Source organism: Bombina bombina, chromosome 6 (assembly GCF_027579735.1).
Source record: "Bombina bombina isolate aBomBom1 chromosome 6, aBomBom1.pri, whole genome shotgun sequence".
Lineage (NCBI taxonomy): Eukaryota > Metazoa > Chordata > Amphibia > Anura > Bombinatoridae > Bombina > Bombina bombina.
The window spans coordinates 40,515,962-40,538,951 of record NC_069504.1 but is presented as its reverse complement, the minus strand read 5'-3'; the positions used below and the strand labels follow the sequence as shown (position 1 = coordinate 40,538,951).

The 22,990-nt window shown below is 40.7% G+C and overlaps 1 protein-coding gene across 1 annotated transcript in view; it reads right to left on the bottom strand.

Annotated features, from left to right (window-relative positions):
- CEP41 (centrosomal protein 41) overlaps positions 1 to 22,990 on the bottom strand; it is a 230,407-nt gene that overhangs the window by 23,735 nt on the left and 183,682 nt on the right. The window contains exons 7-8 of the mRNA XM_053716382.1: positions 14,787 to 14,956; positions 13,620 to 13,687 (exon numbers count right to left, since the gene is read on the bottom strand). Coding sequence (XP_053572357.1) covers positions 13,620 to 13,687; positions 14,787 to 14,956 — 238 coding nt within the window. The remainder of the gene's footprint in view (positions 1 to 13,619; positions 13,688 to 14,786; positions 14,957 to 22,990) is intronic.

The window sequence follows — 22,990 nt, the reverse complement described above, 5'->3', positions numbered from 1 at the left end:
AACATTCCCTGAATCAGAAATTTCACCCTCAGGCTGTAATTCCCTGATCCCCAACTCAGAGCACTGTGAGGGAACATCGGAAATAGCTAATAAAGCATCAGAGGATTCAGTATTTACATTAATACCTGACCTACTGCGTTTACCCTGCAACACTGGTAATTTAGACCAGTGATTTGCAACGTTTTTTTTGCTGTGGCACACTTTTTTACATTAAAAAATCCTGTGGCACACCACCATCCCAAAATTTTACAAAATCACACATTGTAGCCTAATACAGGATATATATACAGTATATATATATATATATATATATATATATATACACACACTGTACTGTGCTGTCATGCCATGCCTCCTACAACCTATACATGACATATTGACATTCATTCACAAAAACCCCCGCACTGTTGTCAGTCTGCCGCGGCACACCCGAGGATCTCTCACGGCACACTAGTGTATGTATGTGTGTATATATATATATATATATATATATATATATATATATATATATACATATATACACATATATACATACATATATATATACATATATACATACACACATATACACACACTGTACTGTGCTGTCATGCCATGCCTCCTACAACCTATACATGACATATTGACATTCATTCACAAACACCCCTGCACTGTTGTCAGACTGCCGCGGCACACCTGAGGATCTCTCACGGCACACTAGTGTGCCACGGCACACTGGTTGAAAAACACTGATTTAGACAATACCTCTGTAAGGGTAGTTGACATAACTGCAGCCATCTCCTGCAGAGTAAAGGAATTAGACGCACTAGAAGTACTAGGCGTCGCTTGTGTGGGCGTTAAAGGTTGTGACACTTGGGGAGAATTGGATGGCATATCCTGATTCACTTCAGACTGAGAATCATCCTTAGGCACACTTACTTTATTTAAAATATGCTTTTTACATTGTAAAGCCCTTTCAGTACAAAAGTTACACAATGTTAGAGGGGCTTGCACAATAGCTTCTAAACACATAGAACAATGAGAAACCTCAATGTCAGACATGTTGAACAGACTTGTAATACCACAAAAGTCGTTTAAACACTTATTTATAGCATAAAATAAACATAAGAAAAAACGTGTACTGTGCCTTTAAGAAAATAAAAAGTGAACAATTTTTCCAAAATGCACAAAAAAGTTAAATTATTCCCAAATTTAACTTAATATTGTTGGTTAATCCAAAAATTACTGCACCCAGAAGCAAGGGCAGAAATAAGGCTTTAGAAGTACTTATATCTACATGTAGTCAAAAAATAGATAAAAAATACCCTCTGCACCTCTGTGGCGCCTACCTGCCCCCAGGGTACTTCGAATCAAGTTTCCAACCCTTCAGACCAGCTACACAGTCCAGGAGCCACAGAGTTACTGTTTGCTGCTGCTAAGCCTGAATAAAAAGCGCCAAAATAGGCTCCACCTCTTAAGGTCAACAGTCAGAGTAGGCCCAAACAACACCGCATGGGAATGCGGTTTTGCACTAAAGTAAAAATACACACACAATACAACCCTCAAGCATAAAACCAATAAGTTTTAAGTGCCAAAAAAACAAACAAACCATAAAAACATAATTTATGTAAGAACTTACCTGATAAATTCATTTCTTTCATATTAGCAAGAGTCCATGAGCTAGTGACGTATGGGATATACATTCCTACCAGGAGGGGCAAAGTTTCCCAAACCTCAAAATGCCTATAAATACACCCCTCACCACACCCACAATTCAGTTTAACGAATAGCCAAGAAGTGGGGTGATAAGAAAAAAGTGCGAAAGCATAAAAAATAAGAAATTGGAATAATTGTGCTTTATACAAAAAAATCATAACCACCACAAAAAAGGGTGGGCCTCATGGACTCTTGCTAATATGAAAGAAATTAATTTATCAGGTAAGTTCTTACATAAATTATGTTTTCTTTCATGTAATTAGCAAGAGTCCATGAGCTAGTGACGTATGGGATAATGACTACCCAAGATGTGGATCTTTCCACGCAAGAGTCACTAGAGAGGGAGGGATAAAATAAAGACAGCCAATTCCTGCTGAAAATAATCCACACCCAAAATAAAGTTTAAATGAAAACATAAGCAGAAGATTCAAACTGAAACAGCTGCCTGAAGTACTTTTCTACCAAAAACTGCTTCAGAAGAAGAAAACACATCAAAATGGTAGAATTTAGTAAAAGTATGCAAAGAAGACCAAGTTGCTGCTTTGCAAATCTGATCAACCGAAGCTTCATTCCTAAACGCCCAGGAAGTAGAAACTGACCTAGTAGAATGAGCTGTAATCCTCTGAGGCGGAGTTTTACCCGACTCAACATAGGCATGATGAATTAAAGATTTCAACCAAGATGCCAAAGAAATGGCAGAAGCTTTCTGGCCTTTTCTAGAACCGGAAAAGATGACAAATAGACTAGAAGTCTTTCGGAAAGTCTTAGTAGCTTCAACATAATATTTCAAAGCTCTAACAACATCCAAAGAATGCAATGATTTCTCCTTAGAATTCTTAGGATTAGGGCATAATGAAGGAACTACAATTTCTCTACTAATGTTGTTGAAATTCACAACCTTAGGTAAAAATTCAAAAGAAGTTCGCAACACTGCCTTATCCTGATGAAAAATCAGAAAAGGAGACTCACAAGAAAGAGCAGACAATTCAGAGACTCTTCTGGCAGAAGAGATGGCCAAAAGGAACAAAACTTTCCAAGAAAGTAATTTAATGTCCAATGAATGCATAGGTTCAAACGGAGGAGCTTGAAGAGCCCCCAGAACCAAATTCAAACTCCAAGGAGGAGAAATTGACTTAATGACAGGTTTTATACGAACCAAGGCTTGTACAAAACAATGAATATCAGGAAGATTAGCAATCTTTCTGTGAAAAAGAACAGAAAGAGCAGAGATTTGACCTTTCAAGGAACTTGCGGACAAACCTTTATCTAAACCATCCTGAAGAAACTGTAAAATTCTCGGAATTCTAAAAGAATGCCAGGAAAAATGATGAGAAAGACACCAAGAAATATAAGTCTTCCAGACTATAATATATCTCTCTAGATACGGATTTACGAGCCTGTAACATAGTATTAATCACAGAGTCAGAGAAACCTCTTTGACCAAGAATCAAGCGTTCAATCTCATTACCTTTAAATTTAAGGATTTGAGATCCTGATGGAAAAAAGGACCTTGCGACAGAAGGTCTGGTCTTAACGGAAGAGTCCACGGTTGGCAAGAGGCCATCCGGACAAGATCCGCATACCAAAACCTGTGAGGCCATGCTGGAGCTACCAGCAGAACAAACGAGCACTCCTTCAGAATCTTGGAGATTACTCTTGGAAGAAGAACTAGAGGCGGAAAGATATAGGCAGGATGATACTTCCAAGGAAGTGATAATGCATCCACTGTCTCCGCCTGAGGATCCCGGGATCTGGACAGATACCTGGGAAGTTTCTTGTTTAGATGAGAAGCCATCAGATCTATTTCTGGAAGTTCCCACATTTGAACAATCTGAAGAAATACCTCTGGGTGAAGAGACCATTCGCCCGGATGCAACGTTTGACGACTGAGATAATCCGCTTCCCAATTGTCTATTCCTGAAATATGAACCGCAGAGATTAGACAGGAGCTGGATTCCGCCCAAACCAGAATTCGAGATACTTCTTTCATAGCCAGAGGACTGTGAGTCCCTCCTTGATGATTGATGTATGCCACAGTTGTGACATTGTCTGTCTGAAAACAAATGAACGATTCTCTCTACAGAAGAGGCCAAGACTGAAGAGCTCTGAAAATTGCACGGAGTTCCAAAATATTGATCGGTAATCTCACCTCCTGAGATTCCCAAACCCCTTGTGCTGTCAGAGACCCCCACACAGCTCCCCAACCTGTAAGACTTGCATCTGTTGAAATTACAGTCCAGGTCGGAAGAACAAAAGAAGCCCCCTGAACTAAACGATGGTGATCTGTCCACCACGTCAGAGAGTGTCGTACAATCGGTTTTAAAGATATTAATTGAGATATCTTTGTGTAATCCCTGCACCATTGGTTCAGCATACAGAGCTGAAAAGGTCGCATGTGAAAACGAGCAAAGGGGATCGCGTCCGATGCAGCAGTCATAAGACCTAGAATTTCCATGCATAAGGCTACCGAAGGGAATGATTGTGACTGAAGGTTTCGACAAGCTGAAATCAATTTTAGACGTCTCTTGTCTGTCAAAGACAGAGTCATGGACACTGAATCTATCTGGAAACCCAAAAAGGTTACCCTTGTCTGAGGAACTAATGAACTTTTTAGTGAATTGATCCTCCAACCATGATTTTGAAGAAACAACAAAAGTCGATTCGTATGAGATTCTGCTAAATGTGAAGACTGAGCAAGTACCAAGATATCGTCCAAATAAGGAAATACCACAATACCCTGTTCTCTGATTACAGATAGAAGGGCACCGAGAACTTTTGTAAAAATTCTTGGAGCTGTTGCTAGGCCAAACGGCAGAGCCACAAACTGGTAATGCTTGTCTAGGAAAGAGAATCTCAGAAACTGATAGTGCACTGGATGAATCGGAATATGCAGATATGCATCCTGTAAATCTATTGTAGACATATAATGCCCTTGTTGAACAAAAGGCAGGATAGTCCTTACAGTTACCATTTGAATGTTGGTATCCTTACATAACGATTCAATATTTTTAGATCCAGAACTGGTCTGAAGGAATTCTCCTTCTTTGGTACAATGAAGAGATTCGAATAAAACCCCAGCCCCTGTTCCAGAACTGGAACTGGCATAATTACTCCAGCCAACTCTAGATCTGAAACACATTTCAGAAATGCTTGAGCTTTCGCTGGGTTTACTGGGACATGGGAAAGAAAGAATCTCTTTGCAGGAGGTCTCATCTTGAAACCAATTCTGTACCCTTCTGAAATAATGTTCTGAATCCAAAGATTGTGAACAGAATTGATCCAAATTTCTTTGAAAAAACGTAATCTGCCCCCTACCAGCTGAGCTGGAATGAGGGCCGCACCTTCATGTGGACTTAGAAGCTGGCTTTGCTTTTCTAGAAGGCTTGGATTTATTTCAGACTGGAGATGGTTTCCAAACTGAAACTGCTCCTGAGGATGAAGGATCAGGCTTTTGTTCTTTGTTGAAACGAAAGGAACGAAAACGATTATTAGCCCTGTTTTTACCCTTAGATTTTTTATCCTGTGGTAAAAAAAGTTCCTTTCCCACCAGTAACAGTTGAGATAATAGAATCCAACTGAGAACCAAATAATGTATTACCCTGGAAAGAAAGAGAAAGTAGAGTCGATTTAGAAGACATATCAGCATTCCAAGTTTTAAGCCATAAAGCTCTTCTAGCTAAAATAGCTAGAGACATAAACCTGACATCAACTCTGATAATATCAAAAATGGCATCACAGATAAAATTATTAGCATGTTGAAGAAGAAGAATAATGTTATGAGAATCATGATCTGTTACTTGTTGCGCTAAAGTTTCCAACCAAAAAGTTGAAGCTGCAGCAACATCCGCCAAAGATATAGCAGGTCTAAGAAGATTACCTGAACACAAATAAGCTTTTCTTAGAAAGGATTCAATTTTCCTATCTAAAGGATCCTTAAAGGAAGTACCATCTGCCGTAGGAAGAGTAGTACGTTTAGCAAGGGTAGAGATAGCCCCATCAACTTTAGGGATTTTGTCCCAAAACTCTAATCTGTCAGACGGCACAGGATATAATTGCTTAAAACGTTTAGAAGGAGTAAATGAAATACCCAATTTATTCCATTCCCTGGAAATTACCTCAGAAATAGCACCAGGAACATGAAAAACTTCTGGAATAACTACAGGAGATTTAAAGACCTTATCTAAACGTTTAGATTTAGTATCAAGAGGACCAGAATCCTCAATTTCTAATGCAATTAGGACTTCTTTAAGTAAAGAACGAATCAATTCCATTTTAAATAAATATGAAGATTTATCAGCATCAACCTCTGAAACAGAATCCTCTGAACCAGAAGAATCATTAGAATCAGAATGATGATGTTCATTTAAAAATTCATCTGGATAAAGAGAAGTTTTAAAAGACTTTTTATGTTTACTAGAAGGAGGAATAACAGACATAGCCTTCTTAATAGATTCAGAAACAAAATCTCTTATGTTATCAGGAACATTCTGAACATTAGATGTTGATGGAACTGCAACAGGTAATGGTATTTTACTAAAGGAAATATTTTCTGCATTAACAAGTTTGTCATGACATTTAATACAAACAACAGCTGGAGGAACAGCTACCAAAAGTTTACAGCAGATACACTTAGCTTTGGTAGTTCCAGCACCAGGCAGCGATTTTCCTGAAGTATCTTCTGGCTCAGATGCAACATGAGACATCTTGCAATATCTAAGAGAAAAAACAACATATAAAGCAAAATTGATCAAATTCCTTAAATGACAGTTTCAGGAATGGGAAAAAATGCCAAAGAACAAGCTTCTAGCAACCAGAAGCAATGAAAAATGAGACTTAAATAATGTGGAGACAAAAGCGACGCCCATATTTTTTTAGCGCCAAATAAGACGCCCACATTATTTGGCGCCTAAATGCTTTTGGCGCAAAAAATGACGCCACATCTGGAACGCCGACATTTTTGGCGCAAAAGAACGTCAAAAATGACGCAACTTCCGGCGACACGTATGACGCCGGAAACAGAAAAGATTTTTTGCGCCAAAAAAGTCTGCGCCAAGAATGACGCAATAAAATGAAGCATTTTCAGCCCCCGCGAGCCTAACAGCCCACAGGGAAAAAGTCAAATTTTAAGGTAAGAAAAAATGATTGATTCAAATGCATCATCCCAAATATGAAACTGACTGTCTGAAAATAAGGAATGTTGAACATCCTGAGTCAAGGCAAATAAATGTTTGAATACATATATTTAGAACTTTATAAAAAAAGCGCCCAACCATAGCTTAGAGTGTCACAGAAAATAAGACTTACTTACCCCAGGACACTCGTCTACATGTTGTAGAAAGCCAAACCAGTACTGAAACGAAAATCAGCAGAGGTAATGGTATATATATATATAAGAGTATATCGTCGATCTGAAAAGGGAGTTAAGAGATGAATCTCTACGACCGATAACAGAGAACCTATGAAATAGACCCCGTAGAAGGAGATCATTGCATTCAAATAGGCAATACTCTCCTCACATCCCTCTGACATTCACTGCACGCTGAGAGGAAAACCGGGCTCCAACCTGTTGCGGAGCGCATATCAACGTAGAATCTAGCACAAACTTACTTCACCACCTCCATAGGAGGCAAAGTTTGTAAAACTGATTTGTGGGTGTGGTGAGGGGTGTATTTATAGGCATTTTGAGGTTTGGGAAACTTTGCCCCTCCTGGTAGGAATGTATATCCCATACGTCACTAGCTCATGGACTCTTGCTAATTACATGAAAGAAACATTGTTTTTTATATTGTCTCCCATGTCACATAATGCCCAAATATCAACTAATGATAAAAATATAGGCCTAGATTTGGAGTTCGGCGGTAGCCGTCAAAACCAGCGTTAGAGGCTCCTAACGCTGGTTTTGGCCGCCCGCTGGTATTTGGAGTCAGTGATTAAAGGGTCTAACGCTCACTTTTCAGCCGCGACTTTTCCATACCGCAGATCCCCCTACGCCATTTGCGTATCCTATCTTTTCAATGGGATCTTCCTAACGCCGGTATTTAGAGTCGTTTCTGACAAAACTCCAGCCGCCTGAAAATAGCAGGAGTTAAGAGCTTTCTGGCTAACGCCGGTTCATAAAGCTCTTAACTACTGTACCCTAAAGTACACTAACACCCATAAACTACCTATGTACCCCTAAACTGAGGTCCCCCCACATCGCCGCAACTCGATTAAAATATTTTAACCCCTAATCTGCCGACCGCCACCTACGTTATACTTATGTACCCCTAATCTGCTGCCCCTAACCCCGCCGACCCCTGTATTACATTTATTAACCCCTAACCTGCCCCCCACAACGTCGCCGCCAACTACTTAAAATAATTAACCCCTAATCTGCCGACCGCAAAGCGCCGCCACCTACGTTATCCCTATGTACCCCTAATCTGCTGCCCCTAACACCGCCGACCCCTATATTATATTTATTAACCCCTAATCTGCCCCCCTCAACGTCGCCTCCACCTGCCTACACTTATTAACCCCTAATCTGCCGAGCGGACCGCACCGCTACTATAATAAAGTTATTAACCCCTAACCCGCCTCACTAACCCTATCATAAATAGTATTAACCCCTAATCTGCCCTCCCTAACATCGCCGACACCTACCTTCAATTATTAACCCCTAATCTGACGACCGGAGCTCATCGCTACTATAATAAATGGATTAACCCCTAAAGCTAAGTCTAACCCTAACACTCCCCTAACTTAAATATAATTTACATCTAACGAAATAAATTAACTATTATTAAATAAATGATTCCTATTTAAAGCTAAATACTTACCTGTAAAATAAATCCTAATATAGCTACAATATAAATTATAATTATATTATAGCTATTTTAGGATTAATATTTATTTTACAGGCAACTTTGTAATTATTTTAACCAGGTACAATAGCTATTAAATAGTTAAGAACTATTTAATAGTTACCTAGTTAAAATAATAACAAATTTACCTGTAAAATAAATCCTAACCTAAGATATAATTAAACCTAACACTACCCTATCAATAAATTAATTAAATAAACTACCTACAATTACCTACAATTAACCTAACACTACACTATCAATAAATTAATTAAACACAATTCCTACAAATAAATACAATTAAATAAACTAGCTAAAGTACAAAAAATAAAAAAGAACTAAGTTACAAAAAATAAAAAAATATTTACAAACATAAGAAAAATATTACAACAATTTTAAACTAATTACACCTACTCTAAGCCCCCTAATAAAATAACAAAGCCCCCCAAAATAAAAAATTCCCTACCCTATTCTAAATTAAAAAAGTTACAAGCTCTTTTACCTTACCAGCCCTGAACAGGGCCCTTTGCGGGGCATGCCCCAAGAATTTCAGCTCTTTTGCCTGTAAAAAAAAAACATACAATACCCCCCCCCCAACATTACAACCCACCACCCACATACCCCTAATCTAACCCAAACCCCCCTTAAAGAAACCTAACACTAAGCCCCTGAAGATCTTCCTACCTTGTCTTCACCATCCAGGTATCACCGATCCGTCCTGGCTCCAACATCTTCATCCAACCCAAGCGGGGGTTGGCGATCCATCATCCGGTGGCTGAAGAGGTCCAGAAGAGGCTCCAAAGTCTTCCTCCTATCCGGCAAGAAGAGGACATCCGGACCGGCAAACATCTTCTCCAAGCGGCATCTTCGATCTTCTTCCATCCGGTGCGGAGCGGGTCCATCTTGAAGCAGGCGACGCGGATCCATCCTCTTCTTCCGTTGTCTCCCGACTAATGACGGTTCCTTTAAGGGACGTCATCCAAGATGGCGTCCCTCGAATTCCGATTGGCTGATAGGATTCTATCAGCCAATCGGAATAAAGGTAGGAATTTTCTGATTGGCTGATGGAATCAGCCAATCAGAATCAAGTTCAATCCGATTGGCTGATCCAATCAGCCAATCAGATTGAGCTCGCATTCTATTGGCTGATCGGAACAGCCAATAGAATGCGAGCTCAATCTGATTGGCTGATTGGATCAGCCAATCGGATTGAACTTGATTCTGATTGGCTGATTCCATCAGCCAATCAGACAATTCCTACCTTAATTCCGATTGGCTGATAGAATCCTATCAGCCACTCGGAATTCGAGGGACGCCATCTTGGATGACGTCCCTTAAAGGAACCGTCATTCGTCGGGAGACAACGGAAGAAGAGGATGGATCCGCGTCGCCTGCTTCAAGATGGACCCGCTCCGCACCGGATGGAAGAAGATCGAAGATGCCGCTTGGATGAAGATGTTTGCCGGTCCGGATGTCCTCTTCTTGCCGGATAGGAGGAAGACTTTGGAGCCTCTTCTGGACCTCTTCAGCACCGGATGCCAGGACGGATCGGTGATACCTGGATGGTGAAGACAAGGTAGGGAGATCTTCAGGGGCTTAGTGTTAGGTATATTTAAGGGGGGTTTGGGTTAGATTAGGGGTATGTGGGTGGTGGGTTGTAATGTTGGGGGGGGGGGTATTGTATGTTTTTTTTTACAGGCAAAAGAGCTGAAATTCTTGGGGCATGCCCCGCAAAGGGCCCTGTTCAGGGCTGGTAAGGTAAAAGAGCTTGTAACTTTTTTAATTTAGAATAGGGTAGGGAATTTTTTATTTTGGGGGGCTTTGTTATTTTATTAGGGGGCTTAGAGTAGGTGTAATTAGTTTAAAATTGTTGTAATATTTTTCTTATGTTTGTAAATATTTTTTTATTTTTTGTAACTTAGTTCTTTTTTATTTTTTGTACTTTAGCTAGTTTATTTAATTGTAGGAATTGTGTTTAATTAATTTATTGATAGTGTAGTGTTAGGTTAATTGTAGGTAATTGTAGGTAGTTTATTTAATTAATGTATTGATAGGGTAGTGTTAGGTTTAATTATATCTTAGGTTAGGATTTATTTTACAGGTAAATTTGTTATTATTTTAACTAGGTAACTATTAAATAGTTCTTAACTATTTAATAGCTATTGTACCTGGTTAAAATAATTACAAAGTTGCCTGTAAAATAAATATTAATCCTAAAATAGCTATAATATAATTATAATTTATATTGTAGCTATATTAGGATTTATTTTACAGGTAAGTATTTAGCTTTAAATAGGAATAAGTTATTTAATAAGAGTTAATTTATTTCGTTAGATGTAAATTATATTTAAGTTAGGGGGGTGTTAGTGTTAGGGTTAGACTTAGCTTTAGGGGTTAATACATTTATTAGAATAGCGGTGAGGTCCGCTCGGCAGATTAGGGGTTAATAATTGAAGGTAGGTGTCGGCGATGTTAGGGAGGGCAGATTAGGGGTTAATACTATTTATGATAGGGTTAGTGAGGCGGATTAGGGGTTAATAACTTTATTATAGTAGCGCTCAGGTCCGCTAGGCAGATTAGGGGTTAATAAGTGTAGGCAGGTGTCGGCGACGTTGAGGGGGGCAGATTAGGGGTTAATAAATATAATATAGGGGTCGGCGATGTTAGGGCAGCAGATTAGGGGTACATAGGGATAACGTAGGTTGCGGCGGTTTACGGAGCGGCAGATTAGGGGTTAAAAAAAATATGCAGGGGTCAGCGATAGCGGGGGCGGCAGAATAGGGGTTAATAAGTGTAAGGTTAGGGGTGTTTAGACTCGGGGTACATGTTAGGGTGTTAGGTGCAGACGTAGGAAGTGTTTCCCCATAGGAAACAATGGGGCTGCGTTAGGAGCTGAACGCTGCTTTTTTGCAGGTGTTAAGTTTTTTTTCAGCTCAAACAGCACCATTGTTTCCTATGGGGGAATCGTGCACGAGCACGTTTTTGAGGCTGGCCGTGTCCGTAAGCAACTCTGGTATCGAGAGTTGCATTTGCGTTAAAAATGCTCTACGCTCCTTTTTTGGAGCCTAACGCAGCATTTGTTTGAACTCTCGATACCAGAGTTAAATTTATGGTGCGGCCAGAAAAAAACCCGCGGAGCGTTAACAGCCCTTCTACCGCCAAACTCCAAATCTAGGCCATAGGGACTCCAGTAACACCCCTCTTATTAAAATACGTTTTACTGCTTACCCCATTCCCATACAGGGAAATATGTCAGCCAGTTGTGATATACCAAGTCTCCTCAGAAAAAAAGGCTGCACATACCTTAATGCTGCTTCTAGCATGAAACCGGTCTCCACACTGAAGATGTCTCATGGTTACCTTCAGAAGTCTTGTGGGAACCAGCGTGGATCTTAGTTACAAATGCTAAGATCATCAAACCTCAGGGCAGAAATCTTCTTCCATATCCCCCTGAGGAAAATAGTATGCACCGGTACCATTTAAAATAAAAAAAGTTCTTGATTGAAGAAACTAAAACTAACACCTCACTTTACCATGTCTTCCTAGTATAACACAGGCAAAGAGAATGACTGAGGGTGGAGGGGAAGGGAGGCGCTATATATACAGCTCTGCTGTGGTGCTCTTTGCCACTTCCTGTTAGAAGGAGGTTAATATCCCACAAGTAAGGATGAAATCCGTGGACTCGTCATATCTTTGTAAAAGAAATCTTGTCTGAAAATGTTTTCCCACGCGCGCAGGCTGCAACTGTTCAGTGCGCGTGGGCTTCTGTAGGGAAAGAAGAAGGGGGTGGAGCTTTGCAGGAGCTGCGCTGCTCTGGGTGGAACACTTTATCATTTATAAGCGGATGTCATGACACCTGAAATCATCTTAAATCCATCTGGACTGTAAATATTAGAGCTAATGTAACTGTTGATCTGTGCGCTTTGCTGAAGCAGAGAAGCATTAATCACTCACAGTATTCCGTACTAATGTACATTATATTCATTTGCACAGTAAGATATTTTGCTCACTAATCATGTTGGAAAACAGAACCATGTGTGTATTAAGAATCTGTAAATAAAAGGGTTTTGGGGATTAGCCAATTGGTTTTTATCTACTCCTGTATGTACGGGCTTTGTTTTACCTTTGCTGCCATCAGAGCCAAGGTAACCGGCAAATTCCGGCATAGCTGCTCCACCCTACAGAAGTCCGCGCGCACTGAACAGTTGCAGCCTGCGCGCGGGAAAACATTTTCAGACAAGATTTTTTATTTTTTATAAATGAAGATATATAAATGAAGATATATAAATGAAGATATATAAATATATAGGGACCAATTCACTGCGGCACAGTGGTTGGAAATCACTGCTCTATACAATGTGCTGTGACCATTCACCTGCCAGAACCGGTTGCAATGCTTCTCTATACAATGTGCTGTGACCATTCACCTGCCAGAACCGGTTGCAATGCTTCTCTATACAATGTGCTGTGACCATTCACCTGCCAGAACCGGTTGCAATGCTTCTCTATACAATGTGCTGTGACCATTCACCTGCCAGAACCGGTTGCAATGCTTCTCTATACAATGTGCTGTGACCATTCACCTGCCAGAACCGGTTGCAATGCTTCTCTATACAATGTGCTGTGACCATTCACCTGCCAGAACCGGTTGCAATGCTTCTCTATACAATGTGCTGTGACCATTCACCTGCCAGAACCGGTTGCAATGCTTCTCTATACAATGTGCTGTGACCATTCACCTGCCAGAACCGGTTGCAATGCTTCTCTATACAATGTGCTGTGACCATTCACCTGCCAGAACCGGTTGCAATGCTTCTCTATACAATGTGCTGTGACCATTCACCTGCCAGAACCGGTTGCAATGCTTCTCTATACAATGTGCTGTGACCATTCACCTGCCAGAACCGGTTGCAATGCTTCTCTATACAATGTGCTGTGACCCTCAGTAGCAGACAAAGGGGAAATTAATACAGTCCTTTACTAAACAAGGGGTCACAATTATGGGAACCGAGAATGTCAAACAAATGAGCAACTACAATTTGAGACCTGTCCATTTCACCTATCCCAGCAAACAAAGGATACAAACGTCAGGATTTCAGGTGTGAATGGGTTCATTGTTCGAGAAAGCATTGCAGTGGGATAGTTGTAAGCTGGAAAAGAAAAAAACCTCAGTTACTTATATATAAATACGTACAAGAAGACGCTGCATGAGAAAGCAGAACAGAATGTGTTAATAGCATAGATATGCAAGTTTAACCCCTTAGTGGCCACCGATTGCACAGAAATACATTTTAGGTCTCTGGTGGAAAGGGGGTAAAGGTGAAATTATAACGGGTTATGTACAGTGTTCCCTCTAAGGACAGTTTTGTGTGCAGCCCAGCAGTAAAACAGTTAACAAAAGTACCATACATTGCCATCTGCATTGTGCAGTGTTTGCTAATTGTAGGGTGTGGTTACCTAATTAACTGTTTCACTGCTGGGCCGCACACAAAACTGGCCTTAGAGGGAACACTGGTTATGTAGTGAGCTGATTTGTAAAGTGTTGCTATAAGGAATTGCACTTTACTATAACTGGCAATCAGAGGGTTAATGTTATGTAAGAGAGGGCTGTAAGAGATTGCAAGCACTGTGGCCCCTCTTAGGCACCCAATGATTTAAAAGGGACTGTGAAGTCAAATTGAAACTTTCATGATTCAGATAGAGTATGCAATTTTAAACAACTTCCCAACTTACTATTATCATCTAATTTGCTTTGTTCACGTAGTATCCTTTGTTGAAAAGCATACCTAGGTAGGCTCAGAAACAGCAATGAACTAGTGGGAGCTAGCTTCCGATTGGCGGCTGCATATACTGTATATGCCTCTTATTAGATATGTTCAGCTAGCTCCCAATAGCACTGCTTCTTCAACAAAAGATACCAAGAGAATAAAGCAAGTTTGAAAATAGAAGTAAACTGGAAAGTTATTTAAAATTGTATGCTCTATCTGAATCAAGAAAGAAAAATGTAGTGTTTCATATCCCTTTAAATAAGATGCTAAGCAGTTTTGTTTAAACTGGAAGCCAGGTTCAGTAGAAGAATAATTTAGAAATCTTTATTAGTCTAAAATACACAAAGGGCTGGATATTAACACATCTGGTAACTGAGAATAAGGGCTAAAAACATATAATACAAATAACAGTAGGATAAAAAAAATAGACCTAATGTAGTGGATGGGATGAGATGGCTGAGATATATAAAAACACACTGACCTCCAATAACGTGGCACTGTTCATAACAATCTCTGTCTCGCACATCAAGCAGAAGGAAGGGACAGTCTGAGTAAGGCTTGTCCAGAGATCTGGGGCTTTTCTGCGGCTCTTTAGTAGATTTATTCTTAGGCTGATTGCCCAAGTCTAGCTCCCCTACACCGCTAATGACACTGCAGAGAGGAAAGAGCGCCATGAAGAACACGTCTCGGGTATATACCGTCAACAACATTAAAAGTTCAAAATAAAGGGGGTGGGGGCGGAGCTAACGCTTAAGCTGTTCGGATGCACATAACTTAAGCTCCGGGAATTCTATATGATTAACAGATGATTATCACTACTATAAGCTATACAATGAGACCCTAATGCTGACTCATAACCCAAGGATGATTGTGATGGCGCCTCTGGACCTCGGCAACTTCTGCATTGCTCTTTAACTGAACTCTCCTCAACACGCACTTGCAGCCTGCCTTTTAGTCCGGGACAACATATTGCACTAAAGAAGCACCTAGGCTTCCCACTTCATATGATCTTCCCCCGCGAGCATGGAGAGGATACCCTTGAATGCAGTCATTCGTCTACTAGACGAACACTTTGAACGAATACACGATTGCTGGGCAAATGAATGGAGCAAGTTGCCCACGTGTAGTATGCTGGGAGTGAATGGACAGGGAAATCACTACAGAGGTACATGCAAAGGGAGACAAAGTGGAAATTAAATTTTATCGCGATGCCCAAGACGATGCTGCACATATCAAGAGACCGGCAAAGGAGGTTGATGGTGCTACAAATTGGAGGCCAAGCGGAACTAGCAACCTGCTGGAAGTGAGGATTGCATCAGAAGCCCTCTCAGATCAGCTTGAGTCACGACAAGACATTAAGTCTATTCAACTTGACCTGCACCTAATGCCTGAGATGTTCAGGTCTATTAAGGTGAAGCGACGATGGGAGATTCTTTCCCTAGTAATAATGGAGGGTCAGATTTTCTGGCTATCTTCCAAGGATCCCGGTAGACTCTACACATTTGGCAAAACAAACATCACAACCTGGTGAGAGGGGGTTGGTTAGTGACTCGCTCTTATTAGGGGACTTTTAAGATCATTGGTCAATCTTTCCAACCCTAAGTATATAACCTCACTATATCTGACCCTAATTATGTGTATTTTACATTTAGGCTTTAAGATTTGTTTGCTACTCTATAGCCTTGGCTGTTTCATTATATATATTTGGCCTACACTGCCTCTATATGATTATCGCTATAGATCTCTATAAAGTAAGATAGTCGTAGTTTAGAAAATTTAGAGTTTCCATATATTAGAATGTGTTTATACAGGTCTTTCCAGATTCAACCGTTTGCTTTCTATGTCCATTTTGTTTATCCCTACTTATCTAATATTTCTGTTCACTCCTGCTGGTAATGATGTAAACCAGGTTAGGCATAGTACAGAATTGACCCAGTATGTTTGTGAGACCTGGCACGGGTTAAAATGGCGCTGCTCTAGAGGAGAGCTGATAGGCTAATTAGATGTGAACACAGTGCAGATTAAATTACTGTATAACTAAACTGCTTTATCCAGTTACACAGGGTTCTCTAACAGGGGCATTTGTTATGCTTAGCTATATAAAGGTTGGTCTAAGCATTCTTCAACTTCATAATAACCTTGTTTAATTTAGCCTATACCTTGTAGCAGAGTTTCCCCATATTATTACTAAAGAAGTTATATATTGCCCAATGTTGTGGATTCACTGTTCTATGTATATATCTGCTCCAATTGCATAGGTGCTATTCCTTTCTTAGAGACTTCCTTATGATTGCTATTTGTTAATCTATGTTTAAATGGTTGTACCCCATCACCAAATAAGTGTCCCACAATTTAATAATTTATTTTCCTTATTAATAATAATACCTAGTTTATGGGGTTAGTAACCTAATTCTGAGCTCCATAGCCTTAATCGCTACCAATATTTTGGCAATTTAACGCTAGGAATTGCCTGTCTACTGTTCTGCCTGAACCGCCTGCTGCCTAGGTAAAGGGCCCGTGTCTGGGTGGTGGGACCAAATGTCGCGGGATTGGGGACTGGAAAGGCTAATGTGTAACTCTAAGTCAATATAGGTCTCACTAGACCCTAATATCGCCTAGGCAATTTCTTTTTTTTTTTTATATGTCCTATAATGTTTAGCTAATGACCAGTCAAATTGAAACTTTATTCATATGACTACACTACTATGAATAAGCATACATCCTATGTTATATTATACTGTAAACCATACAATTGTTGATGAATACCCGATTGTACTCCATATTACTATACAGTAGTTTCTTGGAGGATAGATACTAATGACCGACTTTACCACCCCCATAGGGACTAAATGTTTAATTTACTTTATGGCACCCCCTAACAGATGCCTAAAGTTTTCTTCAGGCTATCCAAATAATCTGATCATATTTAAAGCCACATATGTTGTGCATTCCTGTACTCCCATGCTATTTAGTAGCTTTATTAGCCTCATAATTTCATGTCTGAGGTATGGATTAGCCCACTGTTCAATACCACAGTATTAAGAAAATAGTCCCCTAATATAAATAAGTTGTTGGTTTTTCCTTTTACTCTTACTAATGTAACACAGTTCCTCTTTCACGGCCAGCAACTCCCGATACTTAGTGTAATCTTCGCTAAATTTCTTACTCAAACATCCGCGGACCCCCCCCCCTCACTCCATTGTGCTTACATTGCAAGCGTAGGAAAATGTACCCTATAGAAATTTTACCTTATATTATTCAATATATTGATACACATATACTGATATCTAAAATTGTAATCTCACGTAACAAGCTGTTCTCTTGTTAGTTTGCCGTTCCATATTTAAAGGGACACTATACCCAAACATTTTCTTTCATGATTAAGATAGAGAATATAATTTTAAACGACATTCCAATTTACTTCTATCTTTAGATATCCTTTAATGAAGAAATAGCAATGCACACGGTGAACCAATCACAGGAGCCATCTATGTGCAGCTACCAATCAGCAGCTACTAAGCATATCTAGATAATAGAAGTAAATTAGAAAGTTGTTTATAATTTTATGCTCTTTCTAAATCATGAAAGAAAAAAATTTGGGTTTCATGTCCCTTTAAGTTTTGTCATAAATGATATTACTAAGGGCCCATGAGTGATCCTATATGCCTTTTATTTGTTACATACCCCCTATTGTACCCACAAACCAATATATAATAATACCAGAGGTATCACTGTCTACATGAGGTGTTACTTTCTCTAGTTTATATATAGTTTATTTTTACACTTCATATTAGGGGAAAACAATAAGGTTTACATTGCTTTACAAACGGCAACCAAAAATAAATAAAAAGAGGTTTGATTGAGAATACATAGGTTAATTACCTATCAAGGATTATGTTTGTGTTATATGATGTTATATTGTATTTATAGCCAGACATATGCTTATGTTACTGATTTTATTGCAAACTTACTGCTGTTTATATATTGTATAACCTCAATAAAAACTCTTGGGAAAAAAAAAAAGTTCAAAATACAGAGAATAATATGTCGATTCTAGCAACAGATATTCCTATATTATGGAGAGAAACATTTTGCAAAAGTTGTCAAACAAAAAAACATTTTTATATAGAAAACCAGGTACACTATGGGATGTATATTTAGCTTCTAAAAAAAAAAAAAAAAACCCCAACAACAACAAACAAAGTTTATGCTTACTTGATAAATTAATATATTTCATGGTGGTGAAAGTCCACAAGACATTACTCCTGAGATTCAACTCCTGGCCATTAGGAGGAGGCAAAGATTCCCTGAACTCCAAGAGCAGTTGCATATAGCCAAGCAAGAAGAAGTAAAAAAAGGTAGAAAAGGGCAAAAGGCAGGGAAAATGAGGTGCAAAGTAGAAGAAAAATGGGCGGGTGTCACGGATTCTTACTACCATGAAAGAAATTAATTTATCAGATAGGCATTACTCCTGGGAACTAAAACCCAAGCTGTTGAGTACATTAAATTTGGGCAGGACAAAAAATAAATAAAAAATGATGCTTACCAGATAATTTTCTTTCCTTCTGTATGGGTAGAGTCCACAGCTGCATTCCTTACTTTTGGGAAATACTGAACCTGGCCACCAGGAGGAAGCAAAGACACTCCAGCGAAAGGCTTAAATACCTCCCCCATTTCCTCATAACCCCAGTCATTCTGCTGAGGGAACAAGCAACAGTCAAAGAAATATCAAGGTGAAAAAGATGCCAGAAGAATACATTTAAATTTAGGGCCGCCCATTGGAGAACACGGGCTGGAGCTGTAAGCATAATTCAAGTTTTCCTTCTTAATATGGGAAGAGTCCACAGCTGCATTCCTTACTTTTGGGAAACATATACCCAAGCTCTAGAGTACACGGAATGCTAACGGGAGGGAAAAGAGAGGCAAACCCTAATCTGAGGGCACCACAGCCTGCAAAACCTTTCTCCCGAAGGCTACTTCTGCAGAAGCAAAAACATCAAACTTGTAAAGTTTGGAAAAAGTATGTAAGGAGGACCAGGTAGCCGCCTTACAAATCTGATCCATAGAGGCCTCATTTTTGAAGGCCCAAGAGGAAACCACTGCTCTCGTAGCTGTCGCAATGCTAAACGGATGACACTCCTCAGCCAAAAAGATAAGGAAGTCGAAAAGGCCCTCTGACTCCCACGCTTCACGGAAAAGAGAACAAACAGATAAAGACATTTGTCTAAATTCCTTTGTGGCCTGAAGATAGGACTTCAAGGCACAAACCACATCCAGAATTAAGTTGAAAACGTTCCTTCAACAAAGAAGGATTTAGGACATAAGAAATGAACCACAATCTCTTGATTGATGTTGCGAATTGACACAACCTTAGGAAGAAAACCAAACTTGGTTAGCTGAACAGCCTTATCAGCATGGAAAGCCAGATAAGGAGGGATGCATTGCAAGGCGGCAATCACAGATACTCTGCACGCAGAAGCAATAGCCAGTAGAAAAGGAACCTTCCAAGACAATTTAATGTCTACTTCATGCATAGGCTCCAACGGAGCCCATTGCAAAACTTTAAGAACAAGATTTAAACTCCAAGGAGGAGCAATAGATCTAAACATAGTTCTGATCCTAGCAGAGCCTAAACAAATGACTGCACATCTGGAAGCTCAGCGTACCTCTTGTGCAGTAAAACAGACAGGGCAGAAATCTGTCCCATTAGGGGACTTGCAAAAAAGCCCTTCTCCAGTTCATCCTGGAGAACAGAATAAGTAGGTCCTCCACACCTTATGATAGATGCGACAAACAACCAGCTTACAAGCTTGATTAAGAGTAAAAATAACTCTCAGAAAAACCTCTCTTGGCTAGGACTAAGAGTTCAATCTCCAAGCAGTCAGCCTCAGAGAATCTAGACATTGATGAACAAAGAGACCTTGGTCAGCAGATCCCTGCAACAAGGTAACTTCCACGGAGGAGATGAGGACATCCCCACTAGATCCACAAACTATATCCCTCGCGGCCAAGACAGAGCAATCAGTATCACTGATGCCAGCTCTTGCTTAATTCGATCCACTACATGAGTAAGTAGTGGTAAACGGCCGGAAAAGATAAATTAGGTTGAAGCTCCTAGGCACCGCTAATGCATCCATTAACTCCGCCTGAGGATCCCTGTACCTCGACCCATATCTGGGTAGCTTGGTATTAAGACGTCATAAGATCTTCCTTTTGCAAATCTCCGCAAACACTTCGGGATGGAGAGACCATTCCCCCGGATGAAAGGATCGTCTGCTGAGGAAATCCGCTTCCCATTGTCCACACATGGATTGCGGATCGCTGACAACGAACAGGTGTGGGTCTCCGCCCACTCCAGAATCTGAGATACTTCCCTCATAGCTAGGGAGCTTCTAATTTCCCCCTGATGGTGGATGTAAGCCACCGAGGTTATTTTGTCTGATTAAAATTGGATAAACTGGGACAAACCCAGCAGAGGCAAAGCCTTCAGAGCATTGTATATTGCCTGAAGTTCCAAAATGAGATAAGGAGGGAGCTTTCCTCCCGAGTCCATAGGCCCTGTGCCTTCCTGGCACCCCAAACAGCTCCCCATCCTGACAGACTCGCAACCGTAGTCACAGTCACCCAGGATGGTCTTAAGACGAACATCCCTCGGGACAAGAGATCCAGACAAAACCAGAGCGATTCTCTCGATCGGTTGTCCAGAGAAATCTGTGGAGACAGATTTGAATGATCGCCGTTCCACTGCTTCAGCATTCGCAGTTGCAACAGTCTGAGGTGAAACCTGGCAAGGGGAATGATGTCCATGCTGGATACCATGAGACCAATCACCTCCATACAACGAACCACAGATGGCCTTAAGGAGGACTGGAGGGCAAGACATGTTGAAGCTAGCTTGCAACGTCTCTGGTCTGTTAGAAATATTCTAATGTCTATGGAGTCATATCAAGTACCAGGGTAGAATTCCCGGGTACTGTAATAAAGAGAACTCTCTCTAGATTTATCGTCCATCCATGGGAACGAAGAAGACAGAGGGGAGATTCCGAATGGTCCACTCTTCGAAAAATTTCTTGGAGCCGTAGCTAGACCCAACGGAAGTGCAATAAACTGGAAGTGCTGGTCCAGGAACACAAACCTTAGGAACTGGAAGTGGTCTCTGAGGATTGGTATGTGAAGGGAGCATCCTTCAGATCTATCGTGGTCAAGAAAGGACCTTATTGTCTCCATCTTGAACGAGGGGACAAATAAAAACGTGTTTAATCACTTTTGGTCCAGAATCAGACGGAAAGTTCCCTCCTTCTTTGGGACCACAAAAAGGTTTGAATAGTATCCCAAATCTCTCTCTGTGATAGGCACCGGGACAATAACTCCTGAGGACAGATCCCGTACACACCCCAAAAAAGGCTTTCCTCTTTACTGGTCCGGAAGACTGGTTTGAGAGGAGGAATCTGCCCCCGGGTAACCCTGAACTATGACCTCCAGGACCCATGGATACTGCACGTCCCTGAACCAAGCAACTGAAAAGAGCGACAGTTTGCCCTCTACACGATCTAGAAGAGGACCGGGGACCTCCCATTCATGCCGACTTAGACTGGGCGGGCTTCTTGCTCGGTTTGGATTTATTCCAGGACTGAGCCGGCTTCCAAGAGCTCTTGGTTTGCTCTGGCTTAGTGGAGGACTGCTGGAAATGGGCTTCATCAGAACAAAAATTGTCACCCTTAGACTAGTTCTTATTCTATTATGGTAGGAGGGCACCCTTGCCCCCTGTGACCGTGGAGATAATTGAGTCCAGGCCTGGACCAAACAAAATATTTCCCTTAAAGAGGCGGGAAAGAAGTCTAGACTTAGAAGTCATATCCGCAGATCATGACGTCAGCCAGAGCCCGACAGGCCTGAGCAGAAAAGCTGAAGCCTTAGCATTCAGGCGAATATTCTGCTTAATAGCATCACAGATAAAAGAATTAGCCACCCTCAAGCAGTAATTCTTTCCTAAATAACGTTGAGGGGGACCTCTCCACCCCGATCAAATCCTATAAGGAGTCACACCCATAGGTAGGTTCCCCAGAAACTGCGGCAACAGCAGCCGCCGGTTGAAACAAATATCCCGTATGTTGAAAACAGAATTTATGTTTACCTGATAAATTTCTTTCTCCAACGGTGTGTCCGGTCCACGGCGTCATCCTTACTTGTGGGATATTCTCTTCCCCAACAGGAAATGGCAAAGAGCCCAGCAAAGCTGGTCACATGATCCCTCCTAGGCTCCGCCTACCCCAGTCATTCGACCGACGTTAAGGAGGAATAATAGCATAGGAGAAACCATATGGTACCGTGGTGACTGTAGTTAAAGAAAATAAATTATCAGACCTGATTAAAAAAAAACCAGGGCGGGCCGTGGACCCGACACACCGTTGGAGAAAGAAATTTATCAGGTAAACATAAATTCTGTTTTCTCCAACATAGGTGTGTCCGGTCCACGGCGTCATCCTTACTTGTGGGAACCAATACCAAAGCTTTAGGACACGGATGAAGGGAGGGAGCAAATCAGGTCACCTAAATGGAAGGCACCACGGCTTGCAAAACCTTTCTCCCAAAAATAGCCTCAGAAGAAGCAAAAGTATCAAACTTGTAAAATTTGGTAAAAGTGTGCAGTGAAGACCAAGTCGCTGCCCTACATATCTGATCAAC